The sequence below is a fragment of the Lepisma saccharinum genome, chromosome 18 (genome assembly GCF_977018435.1).
Source record: "Lepisma saccharinum chromosome 18, izLepSacc3.1, whole genome shotgun sequence".
Lineage (NCBI taxonomy): Eukaryota > Metazoa > Arthropoda > Insecta > Zygentoma > Lepismatidae > Lepisma > Lepisma saccharinum.
The window spans coordinates 57,276,372-57,291,764 of NC_139246.1; the positions used below are offsets into that span (position 1 = coordinate 57,276,372).

The window sequence follows — 15,393 nt, forward strand, 5'->3', positions numbered from 1 at the left end:
GCACCTTCAATGCAATGATTTCCTCCCAGAAAATCGTCAACGTAGAAGTCATGTGTTAAGACATGAGTGGCTACTGTGAAATTTGATGATTCATCTTCTGCCAACTGTTTGAGGCATCTTGTGGCCAAGAATAAACTTGAAGTTAATCCATAAGTGACTGTGTTCAAACTGTAAACATGGATCGGTTCGTCACGTGATGATCTCCATAAGATGCATTGAAGTGGTCTGTCTTCTGAATGCATGTTAATTTGCCTATACATTTTAGCCGTGTCTGCAGTCAGTGCGATTTTGTGTCTACGAAATCTGAGCAGGATTGAAAACAATTCTTCTTGTATCGTGGACCAATCATCTGTATACTTTTCAACAATTCCCCCGTAGTTGTTGGCGAGCTTCCATCAAAAACCACTCTTAAACGTGTAGTTTTGCTTGATTCCTTGATCACACAGTGATGTGGAATGTAGTACCTTGTCTCCTTGTCTCTGGATATATCTTCCAATGTCCCAATTGGTTGCATGTGTTTGAGTTGTTGGTACTCGACCATGAATTCTGTGTAGTCTCTTTTCAATTCCATGTTCCGATCAAGTCTTCTTTCTAATTAGTTAAATCGTGAAATCGCTGTTTGCAGAGAATCCCCAAGAACGGATCTGTCCTTCTTCAAGGGTAGCTTGACTGTGTATCGACCTTCTCGATCACGAGATGTAGTTTCCTGGAAATGTTTTTCACAGGTGATTTCTTCTGGTGAAGGCAACTTATCATGGAATTCCTCCAAATCCCAAAATCTCTGTAAATGGAAATTGACTGTATCTTCTGCGCGAACAAAGAATGACTTCGAAGGTCCGTTCGTAGATGGTGCATTGGGAATCCTTCCTGCTACAATCCATCCAAATTCAGTGTTTTGCAACGCTGGATAGTTTCCTGTTCTTGAAAGTTTTTCTGGCTTGAGAATCGTGTAGAACACATCTGCAGACAGAAGTAGGTCAATGTTGCCAGTTGTATGGAAGCTAGGATCTGCTAAATATATGTCACTCGGAATTCCCCATGTGGAAGTTTCGAGCCTCTGCGCTGGCATCGAACCTGTGATGTTTGGCAAAATGGAACAAGATATATCCATGGAGAATCCACTTATGCTGGATTTAATCTGCGTCTCCATGGTGTGAAAGGCTTGCACTGTAGCTTCATTTATCCCTTGGATTGGAATTCGGCGTTTTTGTTTATTGATGCGTAGCTGCTGAGCAAGATGCTCTGTCATAATATTACTCTGCGAGGCTCCATCCAAAAGTGCACGACATGGGAGCCACTCGCCGTATGCGTTCTTGATTTTTATGACTGCTGTGGCTAGGAGAACTTGCGAAGTTTCTCTGTTCTTGACAGAACAATATGTTGCTTTAGTCTGGGCATCATTATCCTGAAAACGAGTATCATCGCCTACTGCCGATTTACTTCTGGGCTGCTTCTGTGTTTGTCGTTCTCTGCTGTTCTTATCTTCATGAAGAAGGGAATTACGTTTCTCGCCGCAATACTTGCAAGATCCTGCCTTGCATCCTGACCTAAATCCCTGGTGATCTGACTGTCCAAGACAATTGAAACAGATCTGGTTTTCTCGAAGAAATTTGTACTTCTGAGCTATAGTAGCTGCTTTGAAAGAACTGCACGCAAACAGCGGATGCTTATTATTCTTCATAGTATCCTTGCAATACAGGCATGAAGGAGATACAGTAGAAACATACGATCTTGAAGGAGAAGGATGCGCAGGTTTGTGACTTTGCTGTTTGGTGTTGCCACTAAACTGTCGTTTGAATGTTGATCTTTCATTGGAAATTGGTTTGAATTTCTCTAAAGCCTTAGTTCTGTGCTCTAGAAATTGAAACAAACTGTCAAGAGTGGTGAATTCAGAATCATTCACTTCTAATTCAAAAGCTTTTCGTGTGGTGGCATCAAGCTGAGAGGTAAGTTGTTGAACTAACACTATATCTGATAGTGAACTATCTCCTGCTAATAATTTTAACGCTGAGATGGAACTGATAGCTGTATTTGCGAACGCTCGCAACTCTTCTGAGTTTTCTCTCGACACTGGTTTTATATGCAAAATATCATTGACGTGTGAAGCAGCTATGAGACGCTTGTTGTCAAAACGCTCTTGGAGTTGTTTCCACGCTACACCGTAGTTGGATGCTGTAATTGGTATGCTTTCAATGATTTGCAATGCCTCACCCTTCAGTGCGACACGTAAATACTGGAATTTCTGAATATCTGAAATATTCGAATTATCATGTATGAGCGAAGAAAATGTGTTTTTGAATGATACCCATTGGGTGTAATTTGCACTGAAATGTGGAAGCTCTATTAATGGCTACTTGACTTGAGACTTGCACGAAGCCCTGTGTTCATTTTCCGCGTCGTCTGTATTTGAATGATTTCCCTAAATTAATGTTAGCATCTGCGACTTGAGATCGCAATATGAAAGTTCGATTGTCTCTCGATCTTCCGTGTGTTTATCGTCTGTGGCTTCAAATTCAATGCAATCCTGAATTTCTTCTAGCTTGGGCCATAATGTGTTCAGTTGCTCCAGCCGAACCTTGATCTGTTGAACGTTCGGCGCCTCTGGATCAACACTGCTCATATACGACTGCAATCTCGTTATTTGCCACCTGTAGGCGGCACGTTGCTTTAGAAGATGTGCTAAGTCTGTCATGCCTGAAGGTGGGAGGGGCTAAGCAATGCGTATTGAAATGAAAGGAAAAAATGAGGAAATATTGAACCAAACACTGTTGTACTCACCGATCTGGCAGTCACTGGACTATCTTTGCATCTGAAATCCTGGTTAGGCTGCAACACTGCGGGTAGTCGTTGACACTGACGAGTACTGGAAACAGCTGATGCACGGTCGCTATGGTGATGTCACGTCTGCACGCGTGGGCTGCTTGATGCAACTCTCCGCAATACGTTTCTCCTCGCTAGAAGTTCCCCGCACGAAAACGAACGAAAAAGTCAGTCCCGTGAAGGAACAGAAAACTGCAGTCTAAAAATAACTCAGGGACACACCACGGGTGTATGACGTCATGTCACTGGTCGCCGACCGAGAGTTCCTCGTACAGCGCGAGGGACGAAGGGAGCGGAGTGTGAAACGTTACTGACAAGCGAACAGCGTGAGCGCTGTTGGTCGGGAAAGTCCCGGGCTTGTCCTTCAGCCACGTGGAAAATATCTTGCGCGCTACAACGAATTACGTAATGCTTTCAATAACTTGTAGTTACTGTACTTGAAAATAAAGTTTGCACAACACAATGTCACTAAAATCACTGATGGTAACGTATCTCATGTTCAATACAAAGGAGATCGCGGCCTGCGGAGGACCATAAATCAATGCGTTTGGTGCCCGGAAGGACCCTGATTGTCTCCCTGGAATGGATTGTATCACCATAGAGCTGAGTTCACCGCGATCTTCTTAAGGTGTAAAGAAAATGAAGGCACTTACTACAACTATAACGTTATATTAATAATAAATATGTACACATAACACGTAATTACACTGTCCTGTACTCCTGCTTCAGTAAACTGTTTATATGAAATTGGAAGCCGGTGTTACAATAACACGTCACTAGTTCTTCACTGAATGATATCAGCACTGTAATGTTCCTGTGAAACTGAACTAAATATCACTGCACTTTACTGATGTGCCGAATGAAACGTAGCCACGTTAGGCTTACGTTTTTGATGAATATCCGCAACGCGGTGACTTTCGGCTGTTGCCGGAGTGACTTCTGCACGAACACTGGCGGAATTAAGCTACCGCGCAAAGATGGCGGCAACTAGGCACCGCACCCGATATGAACTGACCAATGGGAGTGCAGGTTTCTTAAAGCACTGGATATACACAAAATAAGCAATTGGTTATATAGAAACAAATGCATAGCAAAATGAGCAAGAGAAAAGTTCTGTTATTTGCGAATACAAGAATATATAAAAAGATATATCGCGGTTAGTTTCAAGAGATAATTCTCCAACAAATAAAATAACATAATAATAATTATAATAATAATAATAATAATAATAATAATAATAATAATAATAATAAAGGATAACCTAATACATAAGTGAATTTGACAGAAGGGGAAGATATTAAATCTTGCTCTGGCCCCTGAAAAAATCCTGCAGGTGCCCTTTGCAAACTTTCATCTGAAAATCTGCTTTGCAAGTGATTGGTGACAGCATATAAAAGTCTGTAAAAAAAAAAAAAAGCCCTCGCCAATACACTAATGCCGTCTCGGTTTTTGTCTCTTGATACTCCGTTGCTGCTGTGGTTGCTTCTTGGGTCTGGGAGGATCTTCTAGTTTTCATTTCGCGGATGGGTTGGCAAGGGCCGCTACGACGCCAGTAAAAGGATGTAAATAACAACCCTGCCAGGTGAGGGAGTCCCCCCTCAAACCATGAAATATTTGAACATGAACCTATAAAAGGCTACGAAAACAACAAAATTGCAACTTTGTGAAAATGTCATTCTCTATCTTTGCATAAATGAATGTTCTTGCTGTGTAGAAATCTGTAGTCTGCAATATTGGATAGTTAGAGTTTTATAATCGTTGATGCAGGGCTGCCACCGTGGCGGAGTGGTTAGCGCGCTAGGACGCAGGGAGTTCCTGGTTCGAGTCTCACCTGGGCATATGTGTTCCTTGTGAGTGTGTTCCTTCATCAATGTCATCATATCGTCGCTCATCCTCATCGTCGCGATTAGACAAATTGGGCAGAAAAGCAACCTAAAATAACATTTCTCACTTCATTTCTGATCCTCTTTTTCAGCATATTCGGGCCTACTCCCTCCCCCTTAGAGAAATCTTGGGTACGAGCCTTAGCAACATATACAAAATTACAATAAAACAAGAATGCAAGACTAATATAATTTTCAAATTTTATTGATATTCATTAGCATAAACCAAGAATTAAACAAATCTAACACTTAAAACAACCTTTATATACTCTAATCTCTCTCGTAATTATAGACATCGGATGTGGCCCCTCCGTCAAAGTATCCTGGGTACGGGCCTGACCCCTGCAACCTCCACGGTGTGGAGCTGCACACAAACTTCGAGGACGCAGTAAGAATGATAAATTGAGAATGACAAAAGTTTTCCTTTCGACGAACTGTCAGGGGATGTTCTTTCTCGACTCATTGGATTATTTTAAAGTAAAGATTGAAGATATATTTATTTTATCTTTCTCACTGCATGTCAGAAGCTCGGGGATTGCGGGCGTGTTATTTACGCTACTGCTTCCCTGCCTGCATGGAAATCGCCATCTTCCAAACTGGCGCTACTTTTTTGCTGCTCATGTGGTCAGTTGTACTTCATATTGGGTGAGTCTGTTAAAAGAGGTCCCGTGGTAAATGTGCTCCTTGCAGGTAGGCAACCCTGGTACACCGAAGAGAAGAGCGGGGTAGAGAACAGTCCAGGATATCTGTGCCAAGCTGTTTAGACTTTAGACAACTTGACATAAACGTAAATTAATGAAACATCTCTTCTGTAAATACAGTACAGTGTGACAACAACCTACCTAGAAGAGGTGCTGGAAGTGTCCTCCGTTGACCTCGAGGCACGTGTGCAGACGATACCACATGTTCTGAAAAGCACGGGCGAGGACATCCTGCGGGATGGCCTGGATAGCTGTGATAATGTTGTTCTGGAGTTCTTCGAGTGTGTGAGGGTTGTTGCTATACACCTGTCCCATTAGAGCTCTTCGGTGTACCGGGGTTGTCTACATGCAAGGAGCAAGTTTTCCATGGGGCCTCTTTTAACAGACTCACCCAGTACAATCATCACGTATTTTTATTATAAACAGAAACATTCAATGAAAAGCTATTTCAAAATGTATATCCTGATATAAAATTAATATTTATATTTAAAAAGCCTACCGAAATATGGAGGTAAATCAGGAAAAAATCAATTTAGAAAAACTAAAAAGCCAGGGGTGAAAAACTCGTTTTTTAAAGCCATATTTTCCACTACAGCCCCCCCCCCCCGAAATTTTGAGAAAATCAACACTTCCAAATGAAAACAGTAAAAAACTCGGGAAATCCAAATTGGTAAATGTAAACTCGCCTCAAAATAACTCCCATTTTCGATTACTACATTTGCCTTTGAAATTAAAAACGAAGGATAAAAATTGGTAATTAGCAAATAATTTGTAGTGTATCCTACCCGTAGCTAGAACGTAGCTGTGTAATAACAACTTTTACAGTACATTACTAGCCCCCGTCAAAAAATATCCTGCGTATGCCAGTGGCGGTACATAAAGTTTAACATGATGCTGTTTCTGATGAACACGGTCCTTCCGGTGCAGTGGTAATTATCGTTTCGTAGTCACAGTCAAGGAGTCATGGGTTTGATACCCAATGTAACCACGTTGTACAATTTGGATTCTGATGAGCCTAACTGAACATAATGCCCTTGCAACTGTCATGTTGATGTGGAAGCGCAGGCCCAACTGGCAACTGGCTTACATTTTCTTCATAGCTCTATCTGTACACCAATCGTCTATGAGTGTTAACAACCTCATTTTCGAAGTAAGAACTGCAGGGGTAATATCGGTCTTCCGTTACAATGTTGCCGAGAGTATGTCTGTTTTTTTTTTATCAGTTGCTTTTGTTGACTTCTATGTAGTGTATTGGTGTTTTGTGTACTAATGTACTATTGCGCAACTTTCATCCAGTAACGGCGTTGATCAACTCCCCCCGCTACCTCCGTTTTACGGTACTTTTGGCAACATGCTGTGTATCCGATGCTCATTTCTTTCGTCCCGCCAGGAACTTTCGGTGCTTTGTGACTCGAAAATGCCCAATGTAAGTCGAAGAGCAGTCAACGGATCGCTGTTTACCAGCCGCCAGTTGGAATTGCGAGCGGTATACAGTGAGTGTAAAAAGTGTTTGGACACCATTGATGGTACGTAAACAGGGGATCCGCTCAGGGTTGTGGGTGCAGGTAGGCGACTTGAATGAAAACCACATCATTCTACCTCATATACTTGTTTATCTGATACAACACGAAAATACAAAATATAAAAAAGAAACCATCTATAAACAATAATAACAAAAATATCACATATTTTGAACAGAAAAAGTCTTTGGACACTTGCCATTCTTAACCATATTTTCTGCAAAAATCACAAGCATTTAATGTTTTGTTGGATTTCCTTTGGCACGAATCACTGCCTCGAGCCTATCTGGTACAGATTTTACCACATCTGCAGTAATCTGAAGTGACATGGCTTTCCATTCTTCTAGCAATACTAATTTAGGTCGGATTTGTTGGATATGTTTCTTTTTCTTATCTGTTTCTCTAATACACTCCATACATTTTGTATGGGGTTCAGATCTGGGGCTTGAAGGCGGTATGCTTAGGATCGTTTTCCTGTTGAAAAAAATAATCATTAACCAAGTTCACTAGTGCTGAAATTATTCTTCAATATATCAATGTACATGTACTGATCCATCGTTTCCTCTATGAAATGCAACTTGCCGACCCCAGCAGCACTCATACAACCCCATACTAAGAGTGAACCGCCACCGTGTTTGACAGTTGGAATTAAGTTTCGCGGTTCGAACTCTGTATTTCTTTGCCGCCATACCATATGCCTATGCCTATCATCCGACCCAAATAAGTTGAATTTGCTTTCGTCCGAAAAAAATGACCTTGTTCCAGAAGTCTGCATCGTAATTGCGGTGGTATATGGCCAATTTGAGGCGCTTCTTTCTGTTTATTGCACGAACACAATTTTTTTTCCTTGCCACGCGTCCAATGATAGGCATTTCGTCTTCATACGTTACGAACTGTACTGGAGGAAAGTTGCTTACCTCGGTCTTGAAGGCTTGCAGTCAACGTCCGAGCACTAGTTTTGGGGTCCTTTTGATAGTTCGCAAAATAAAGCGTTCGTCTTGCACAGACGAACTGTTTTTCTTTCGCCAAAGCGATTTATGATCACGTGCACTGTTGATTTAGGAATTCCGGACAAGCGCGATATTTCCCTTAACGATTTGCACTGGTTGTGTAGCCGGATAACTTGCCGAGGTTCACAAACGGTGAACTCTCTCTTTCCGGGACTCATGTTGCACTATCGTGTTCAATGAGGCGGAGCTACTGCCAGTAATGAGACTTCCAAACTGACAGCTGTGAGCCCAGAGTTTGAAGGGGTCAGTGGTACGTGTATGGCAGTCCAGGTTTATTGATCCTGTTTCACAGAGGTCATTTTTAATGTATTTTACTAAGTGCCCAAAGACTTTCTGTTCCCATAATTTGTGGCATTTTTGTTAAAATTCTTCATGGATTGTTTATATTTTGATATTTTTATTTCGTTGTTGTGCCAAAAAAGAAAGAATTTGACGTAGAACCATTGCGCTTTTATCCAGCTCACATACCATCATCCACAACGCCAAGAGGATCCATTATTAACGTAACTACAGCAGTGTCCAAACACTTTTTACACTCACTGTACGCATTTAAAGTAAAGCTTTATTTTTAAAGAAGAAATTGTGTCGATATTACCGGCACTTAAAAATCATTTATTACTAGTTAAAAATCTTTCGTGCAAGATTAGGAATGCTCGTTAATATGTTAAAATTGGATGGTCCAAATCGACGCACATTTCATCCTGACAGTTTAGCAAACATTTTTCCAGTCTGAAATTTTATAACCATGCCTCTCAACTTGTCAGTGGTCAAGTTCATGCCATGGAAATTAGTAAGAACATTGCGGGCCTGGACGTCTTCCGCAATCAAACGGAACTTCCGGAATAACCTTTCAGCATCATTATCTTTCTGCAAGTCAGCCAAAGAAACTTCGAATACCTACTCTGTTTTGCAGTGAATCTGATGCAACGTTTGTTCCCTAAGTTCTGTTTACTAAGGTTTGGCCTACCTGGCGTGTTGCGAACATGGATGGTGCCTTCACATCATGCCAGTCCTTTCTGGTAAAAGGATCAACTATTTTCTTCTTGTTTCGGACAAACACAAACATCCATGTCCTAGCCGGGATTCGAACCCGGGTCCCCTGACTTCGTAACTTGCTGCGCTCGCACGGAGGTGCGAAGGGGGGACATGGAGATAGAGGGAGGGAGCAGGGGATAAAGGCTTGTGAGAACCACTGACGTAAATAAGACAATCATTGAACTTACCTTTCCTGAAGCACTGACGTCTTCTTTCTTGGTGAGGCAATGGACATCGCTTTTGTTCTGGGTAACCGAGCGGCCGAGAATTCGAGTACACGTACGTATTGAAACTCCCGTTTATACTATAACCCTTGCCTCTAAGGTGCATGCTGTACCGTATGCAATATTATCGAAATGTCTTTCTTTAAATTCAATCTTTAAATTTTTTAATGTTCAAGTATCACAACAGAACAGAACTTCACTCTCAGTATTCATAGCAACGTAATTTATACTTGCATCAATATCTTTTTCTATTGTTGTCAAGAGGCAACAATGAGAAATTCTCTTTTAGTTACTGCATGCTACAGTTAATACAAGAAATATATACCCGATATCTGTTTTGAAGTTCCATAGCGTATCGCGCTAAGATCCTGGTGTTAGTTTTGGATAAACCATGAACAGATCATTGTGTTGGCCTATTTCTGTTTACCTATTCATCCATTTTACCAATTTGTCTTCAATCGTGATTGATTGATTGAGTGATTGGTTTGTTTACTTTACTTCGCGTTTCTTCCACTTTTGGGCTAATCGCGAGGACTGAGTGATGATATGATGAAATTGATGAACGCATTCTCACAAGGAACACCCAAGCCCAAGGCCAGATTCTAACCCGAGGCCCCTGGCGTACCATTCAATCTTATCGTCGCGCATAGGCGTGGCTTCGTCCGTCCGCTCGGGGGTGGTTGCTAACTCGGGCTAACATTATTCCAGGATTTAATTAGTGTTGCCTTCGAACATGTCTCGTCTCGTGTCCCGTCTCGAAAGCGAGACGAGACGGGACAAAAAAGGTAAAGTGCTCCCCTGTGCATAGCACCACGCCATGAAGGCGTATAGGGGGTGTGGGGGTAACGCCCCACACTTTCTTGATCCGGTCGTGAGTGGGGGTGATGTGATCAGCATCATGCCCCTGACCGCCTTTACCCCCCAGGGTTTCCCCCAGGTACCCATGTCATTCGACACTGGGTGGGCGCCGGGGCCGCTTCCAACGTTAGAAAAGTTCCCGGATTTGAACCGGCCGGGGATCGAACCCGGGACCTTGAGCATGGTAGTCAGACACGTTACCGACTGAGCCACCGAGACGGGACGAGCGTTTCAAAATTCGAGACGAGAAGAGACTGACCACCTGTCTCGGCTCTTAAAAAGTCTCGTCTCGTCTCGAATGTCTCGAAAAAATACAAACAAAATAATTAATCAGTTGCGAATATTTATTTACTCGGAGTAAAGGATATTCATTGGAAACCCAAATCAGCGTGTATTACATAAAAATAGGCTGGCTATCTTAATAAGTTTTTATACTCTTTCGAAATCCAGTATTACTTCCATTTCTCAATGTATTCAAGCTTAGTAATTTTAAGCTGTAATAGTACTCCAGATAGACGTACTTTGCTAAAATACCGATTCAGATATCTATCTGTATAAAAATATTGTGAGAGAGAAGTATTCTCGATAATTTCTTTGAATCTAAAATTTATGAAAAATATTGTAAACCTTACGAAAATTGCGGGGTTTGTTGGCTTTTCCATAGTAACGAAATTTATTATTTGTTTATCCTTAAAACATCTTAAACATATTTAACGCCTTTAAAGTAAAAACTACTGCTATAACGCCCAGGGTGCTATTTGAAGGGAGAGGGGGGATTTCCCCCTCTGGGTACTTGTATCCCCCTCTGGGGAAATGTTATATGGCATAAAGTCATTATCTCATGCTGTCCCTAGACAGTCAGTAGAATTTCCCCCCCACTAGAAAATTCTCAAATACCACACTGAACAGTTAAGTCAGACATACAATAGTTGTTATGTTCACAACACGATTATTCCCGCACAAGGAATAAGGAATATTCCACATAAAATAGTGCCATCTAAGGAACGGACCTAAAGCAATTTTTGTAGTCTTCTCATGGAAGGAAGTGATGTGAATTTTGACATGTAACCTCCCTTGCTAATTGTAATATTTCCCCATCCAAACCCCCTCGCGGTCAGTAATAATTTTCTCTGGGTATCTCTCACCTTTTAACTTTTTATTAAGCATTCTGTTTGTTTAAACATGAAATTTCCCAGCCGAGGGAGAATTCCCTCCCTCCAAAATAATTGGTGAAACGGGAATTCCCCTTTCGCCGAAATTTTTACTTGGATGGGAAATATGATATAATGCGCCCCTGGGTAATTGGGCGAAACGGGATTCGGCCAAATGGGAAGATATGGAAACTAAAATTGGAGCAAGGAAACACCTTCATTCTGTGAGGAAATGTAATCAATTTGTGGCATAACTTCCCTGGGTGATCGTTATCCTCTCCTGCTTGTCGCTGCGCTTCCGCACAAAGAATTGCATTTATTACTGTTGGTTCGTGCGCAAGCGACACTTCTCGCTTTCCGCCTGTCCTGTGTTGTTTGTCGCATAAGTCAGACCGAAGTAAGAAGTGACTAGACCAAAGTAACAACCTATGCCAATTTCCGAACCTAAGTAGCACGACCAGCTGCACGTGTCGCTGGGAAAAGGCATTTTTTATCACTGCCCATATCAACATCTCATTTCTAATTAATTTCTCTTTCGTTTAAGCATTCTCTTATTTCTCCATATTTCTGGATGTTCCAACATTTCTTCGATTCTTTAGCAAGCTCTTTCGAGTTATTTCTGTAAGATTCCACCTCGCAAATCGTAATTCGCCACACGATGCCCGTAACGAATTTGCCCAGACTATAGCCTCGTGTTGCAGGTATCTTTACTTGCAAAATCCTGAAATTTCCTCAACAACTGCTACCCCAAGGGCTTCCTTTCATTCATCCTTGCGCCAAACGATGTGGAGGTAGCCACTGTTTACTGTAGGTCCTCTTCCAGCCTTATTGGGGACAATCGTCATAAAATTCTCGCCAGCACAAACAGTTTATTCATTGCGACCCCTCTTCTCAAAATCAACAGCTCCACCCTCGGTACTGGTTTCAAACTCCAAAGATTTCGCACCAAAAACTTGGTAATAGGCCAATCAATATAGTTAGATACTCTGCGTTGACGTAAATAATCTATATTGCCTGAAGTCAAAGGAGTAAATAGCGACATGCAAGAAGCAAGAAGTGACGCCTGCCACTTGGAAATGAACCCTCAGTAATAAATATAACCTTCAGAACCGAAGCGACATAACACGAGAGGGACGTGTCGGTTGTCGCTTTCGTGTCGCTCGAACTTGACCGTTTTCTAATGTAGTGCAACGTGTCGGCTCTGTCCGTTGGTAGCGCATGCGTGGGGAAAGCCTGCTTAGAGACTAAAGGAGCTTGTGTCGCTTGTCACTTCGGTGCCAAACCCTTGTGTCGCTTGGGGATTCCACCGATCGAACGCAGGCTTGCACGGCGTCTCATGCCGCCACGGTGTGCAATGCTGCTGTTGATGGGCTAGTTCCCAAGCAGCATGTGTCGCGTGTCGCATCGGTTTGAAATCTCCCTTACATGAAACCTTGCAACCGAAGCGACGCAACAAAGTGTTCGGGGTCGATTGTCGCTTGCGTGTTGAACGGAGTAGACAGTTTTCTGAATACCTTGCGTCATGTTGCCTCGGACTGTGAATGCTTGCTAATAAACTGAAGTTGCCTGTGTCACGTGTGAACTACCATGTCGCTTGTCACTTCGATCTGAACGCGACAGGCGAGAAACGACAAGCAACCGCTTTGAATCGAACACTCAGTATATGTGCCCTCCCGAACCGAAGTAACAGGAAAAGGTGTTCGTGTTCTTTATCGCTGAAACTTAATATCGTGCATAGTGTAGCCTCGGTCTGTTAGTTGGTAGTGCATACTATGGGGTGAATATTTGCCTATATACGAAAGGGGCTCTTGTTGATCGTAACTTCGGTGCAAACTCTCCATGCGGCTTGTCGCCTGTCGCTTGTTGCTTCGGTCTGAATGCTCCCTCAGTGTACGATGGATAAAAGAGTTGATTGAAGGCAGAAAAACGACAAAGTAGATTTCATTCTCTACCTGTTGGTAATTAACAAACATTATATTAAATACTAGCTGATTGCCCGTCGTTGCTCGGGTTTTATTTATCCCAATCTTCTATTAAACAGGAAAACATTGAATTCTAACTATAGCGTAAAATGAACTTGGAGTTGATCGGCATTGGGAGTGTCACTATTCATCTTAGCGACCCCGAAAACTATGGATTCCACACTAATATCGGTCGTTTTACATGTCACCCCCTTCCCATCCCAACCTCTAGTGGTACCAGAGGTGTCTTGGAGTTGAACGTCATTGGAAGTATCACTATTCATCTTAGCGACCCCGAAAACTTTTGATTCCACACTAATATCGGTCGTTTTTTTATTTTTTTACATGTCAGCCCCTTCCCACCCACCCCTAGGGGTGCCAGGGGTGTCTTGGAGTTGAACGACATTGGACGTGTCAGTATTCATCTTAGCGAACCCGAAAACTATGAATTCCACACTAATATCGGTCGCTTTCGATTATTTTTACATGTCACCCCCTTACGACCCCACCCCTAGGGGGTGACAGGGGTGTTTTATCCCCAAAGTATTTCTTTCCACGACTCCAAAAACTATGGATTCGACACTAGTATTAGTAATTTTTGATATTTTAATTTTCACACCCTCTCAACTCCCACCCCGATAGGTGATGAACTGAAGTTGAACGGCTTTAGGAGTGTCGATATTCATCTTAGAGAGCCCGAAAACTATGGATTCCACACAAATATAGTTCGTTTTCGATTATTTTTACATGTCACCCACTCCCACCTCCAGGGCTGTCTTACCCCCACAGTATTTCTTTCGAGATTTCAAGTGATACGTGTACCAAGTTTGGTTGAAATCGCTCCAGGCGTTCGAGAGTTATGCCGGAACAAACATACACACAAACATACATCCATTTTTATATATTAGATTAATGTCCTTATGGTTAACGAACCTTATTTATTCTCACTATACAGTGAACAAAATATTTTAAGGTTTTACCCACTTTCGGGAATAATATTTTGTGATGTCTTCCAGTTTTAACTTTTGTTGGCATAATATCCTGGATTACTTTTACGAGACGAGACGAGACAAAACGAGACGGGACGAGACGAGACGGGACATAACCCTTCGAGACGAGACACGGGACGAGACAAACGTATATTTTCGAGACGAGACACGAGAAGAGACGGCATTTTCACGAGACGGGACGAGACAGACCAAAGTCTCGTCTCGTCTCGTCTCGTGGGCAACACTAGATTTAATCATGAAGGCCATTCTCCTTGGGATGCCCCTTATCACCACGTCCCGATCCCGAATTTGGGGGGAAATGATTTCCCGACTTTTCGGCATCCGGAACAATAGGAAAATTACAAATGACAATTCTTTATGGCGAGTTTGCATTTATAAGTTTTTCCTCGAAATCTTAACCGCTTTCTTGTAGAACTGTTGAATTTCTCAACATTTTGGTAGGGGTTGTATCGCCATCAGCTTCCCCCCGAACGCCAGTGCTTATAGTGCTAGTGCAGGAACGTTAGTGATGCATAAAATCCGGAAAGCACTTCCTGATTGAGGAATCCTGATCATCCAATTCCGCACAAACTCACCCATTGAACGGTAAAATGTTCTCACAGGACAACCTTTAAAAGTATAATGAATTCAATAGTGAATTTTGGAAAACTTTCTATTAAATAAATGAAGATCGTGTCGCGCATGCCAGGAGAACAGGTGAACGTGGGTCTCCCTTATCCCACAACAATTGAGCAACATTTCGTTATGACGTCAGAGGAGCAATGCATACGTTGTTAGGTTGGGTCTGTTACGTTTGGTTCTATTAGCATAAATATACTGAGACATTTTTAGTTATACTAAGAGAACTGAACCCTGCTCGCCTAACCTAACAACTTAGGCATTTTGCCAAAATTAAAAGCTTTCTCCGGTGACGTCAGAACGCAAGCTTGGTCAAGTGTTGTGCGATAAGGGTGACCCGTGTATGTTTCCTTGCTTCTTGCTAATTTTTGCCGATGCTATTTTATAGAAAGTGTTCTAATTAGGACATTACCAAGGAAATGTCTTTTTCCTTCTGCTTCCTGAATCCGTGTTTTATAGCCATAACGCTATGTGATTTCGTCGGTATTCGCTGCTTCTCCAAACATGTGGTATGCTATATCGAATTTTATGTGTTTTTCGTTGTGGCTAGAGTCACGGTGCTGGTCTATTCATTATTTGGGGTCGTGCACTCTGCGAATTAT

The 15,393-nt window shown here is 42.2% G+C and overlaps 1 protein-coding gene across 1 annotated transcript; it reads right to left on the reverse strand.

Annotated features, from left to right (window-relative positions):
- Positions 1-595: 595 nt before the first annotated feature.
- LOC146002295 (uncharacterized) lies at positions 596-1,681 on the reverse strand. The gene has a single exon (XM_083140005.1). It carries the CDS (start codon positions 1,679-1,681, stop codon positions 596-598), a length of 1,086 nt encoding a protein of 361 aa, XP_082996131.1.
- Between the last annotated feature and the right edge of the window lie 13,712 nt (positions 1,682-15,393).

Coding starts and splice junctions, on each gene's coding strand:
- LOC146002295 (XM_083140005.1), bottom strand. CDS start 1,681: ATGAAGAATAATAAGCATCCGCTGTTTGCGTGCAGTTCTTTCAAAGCA.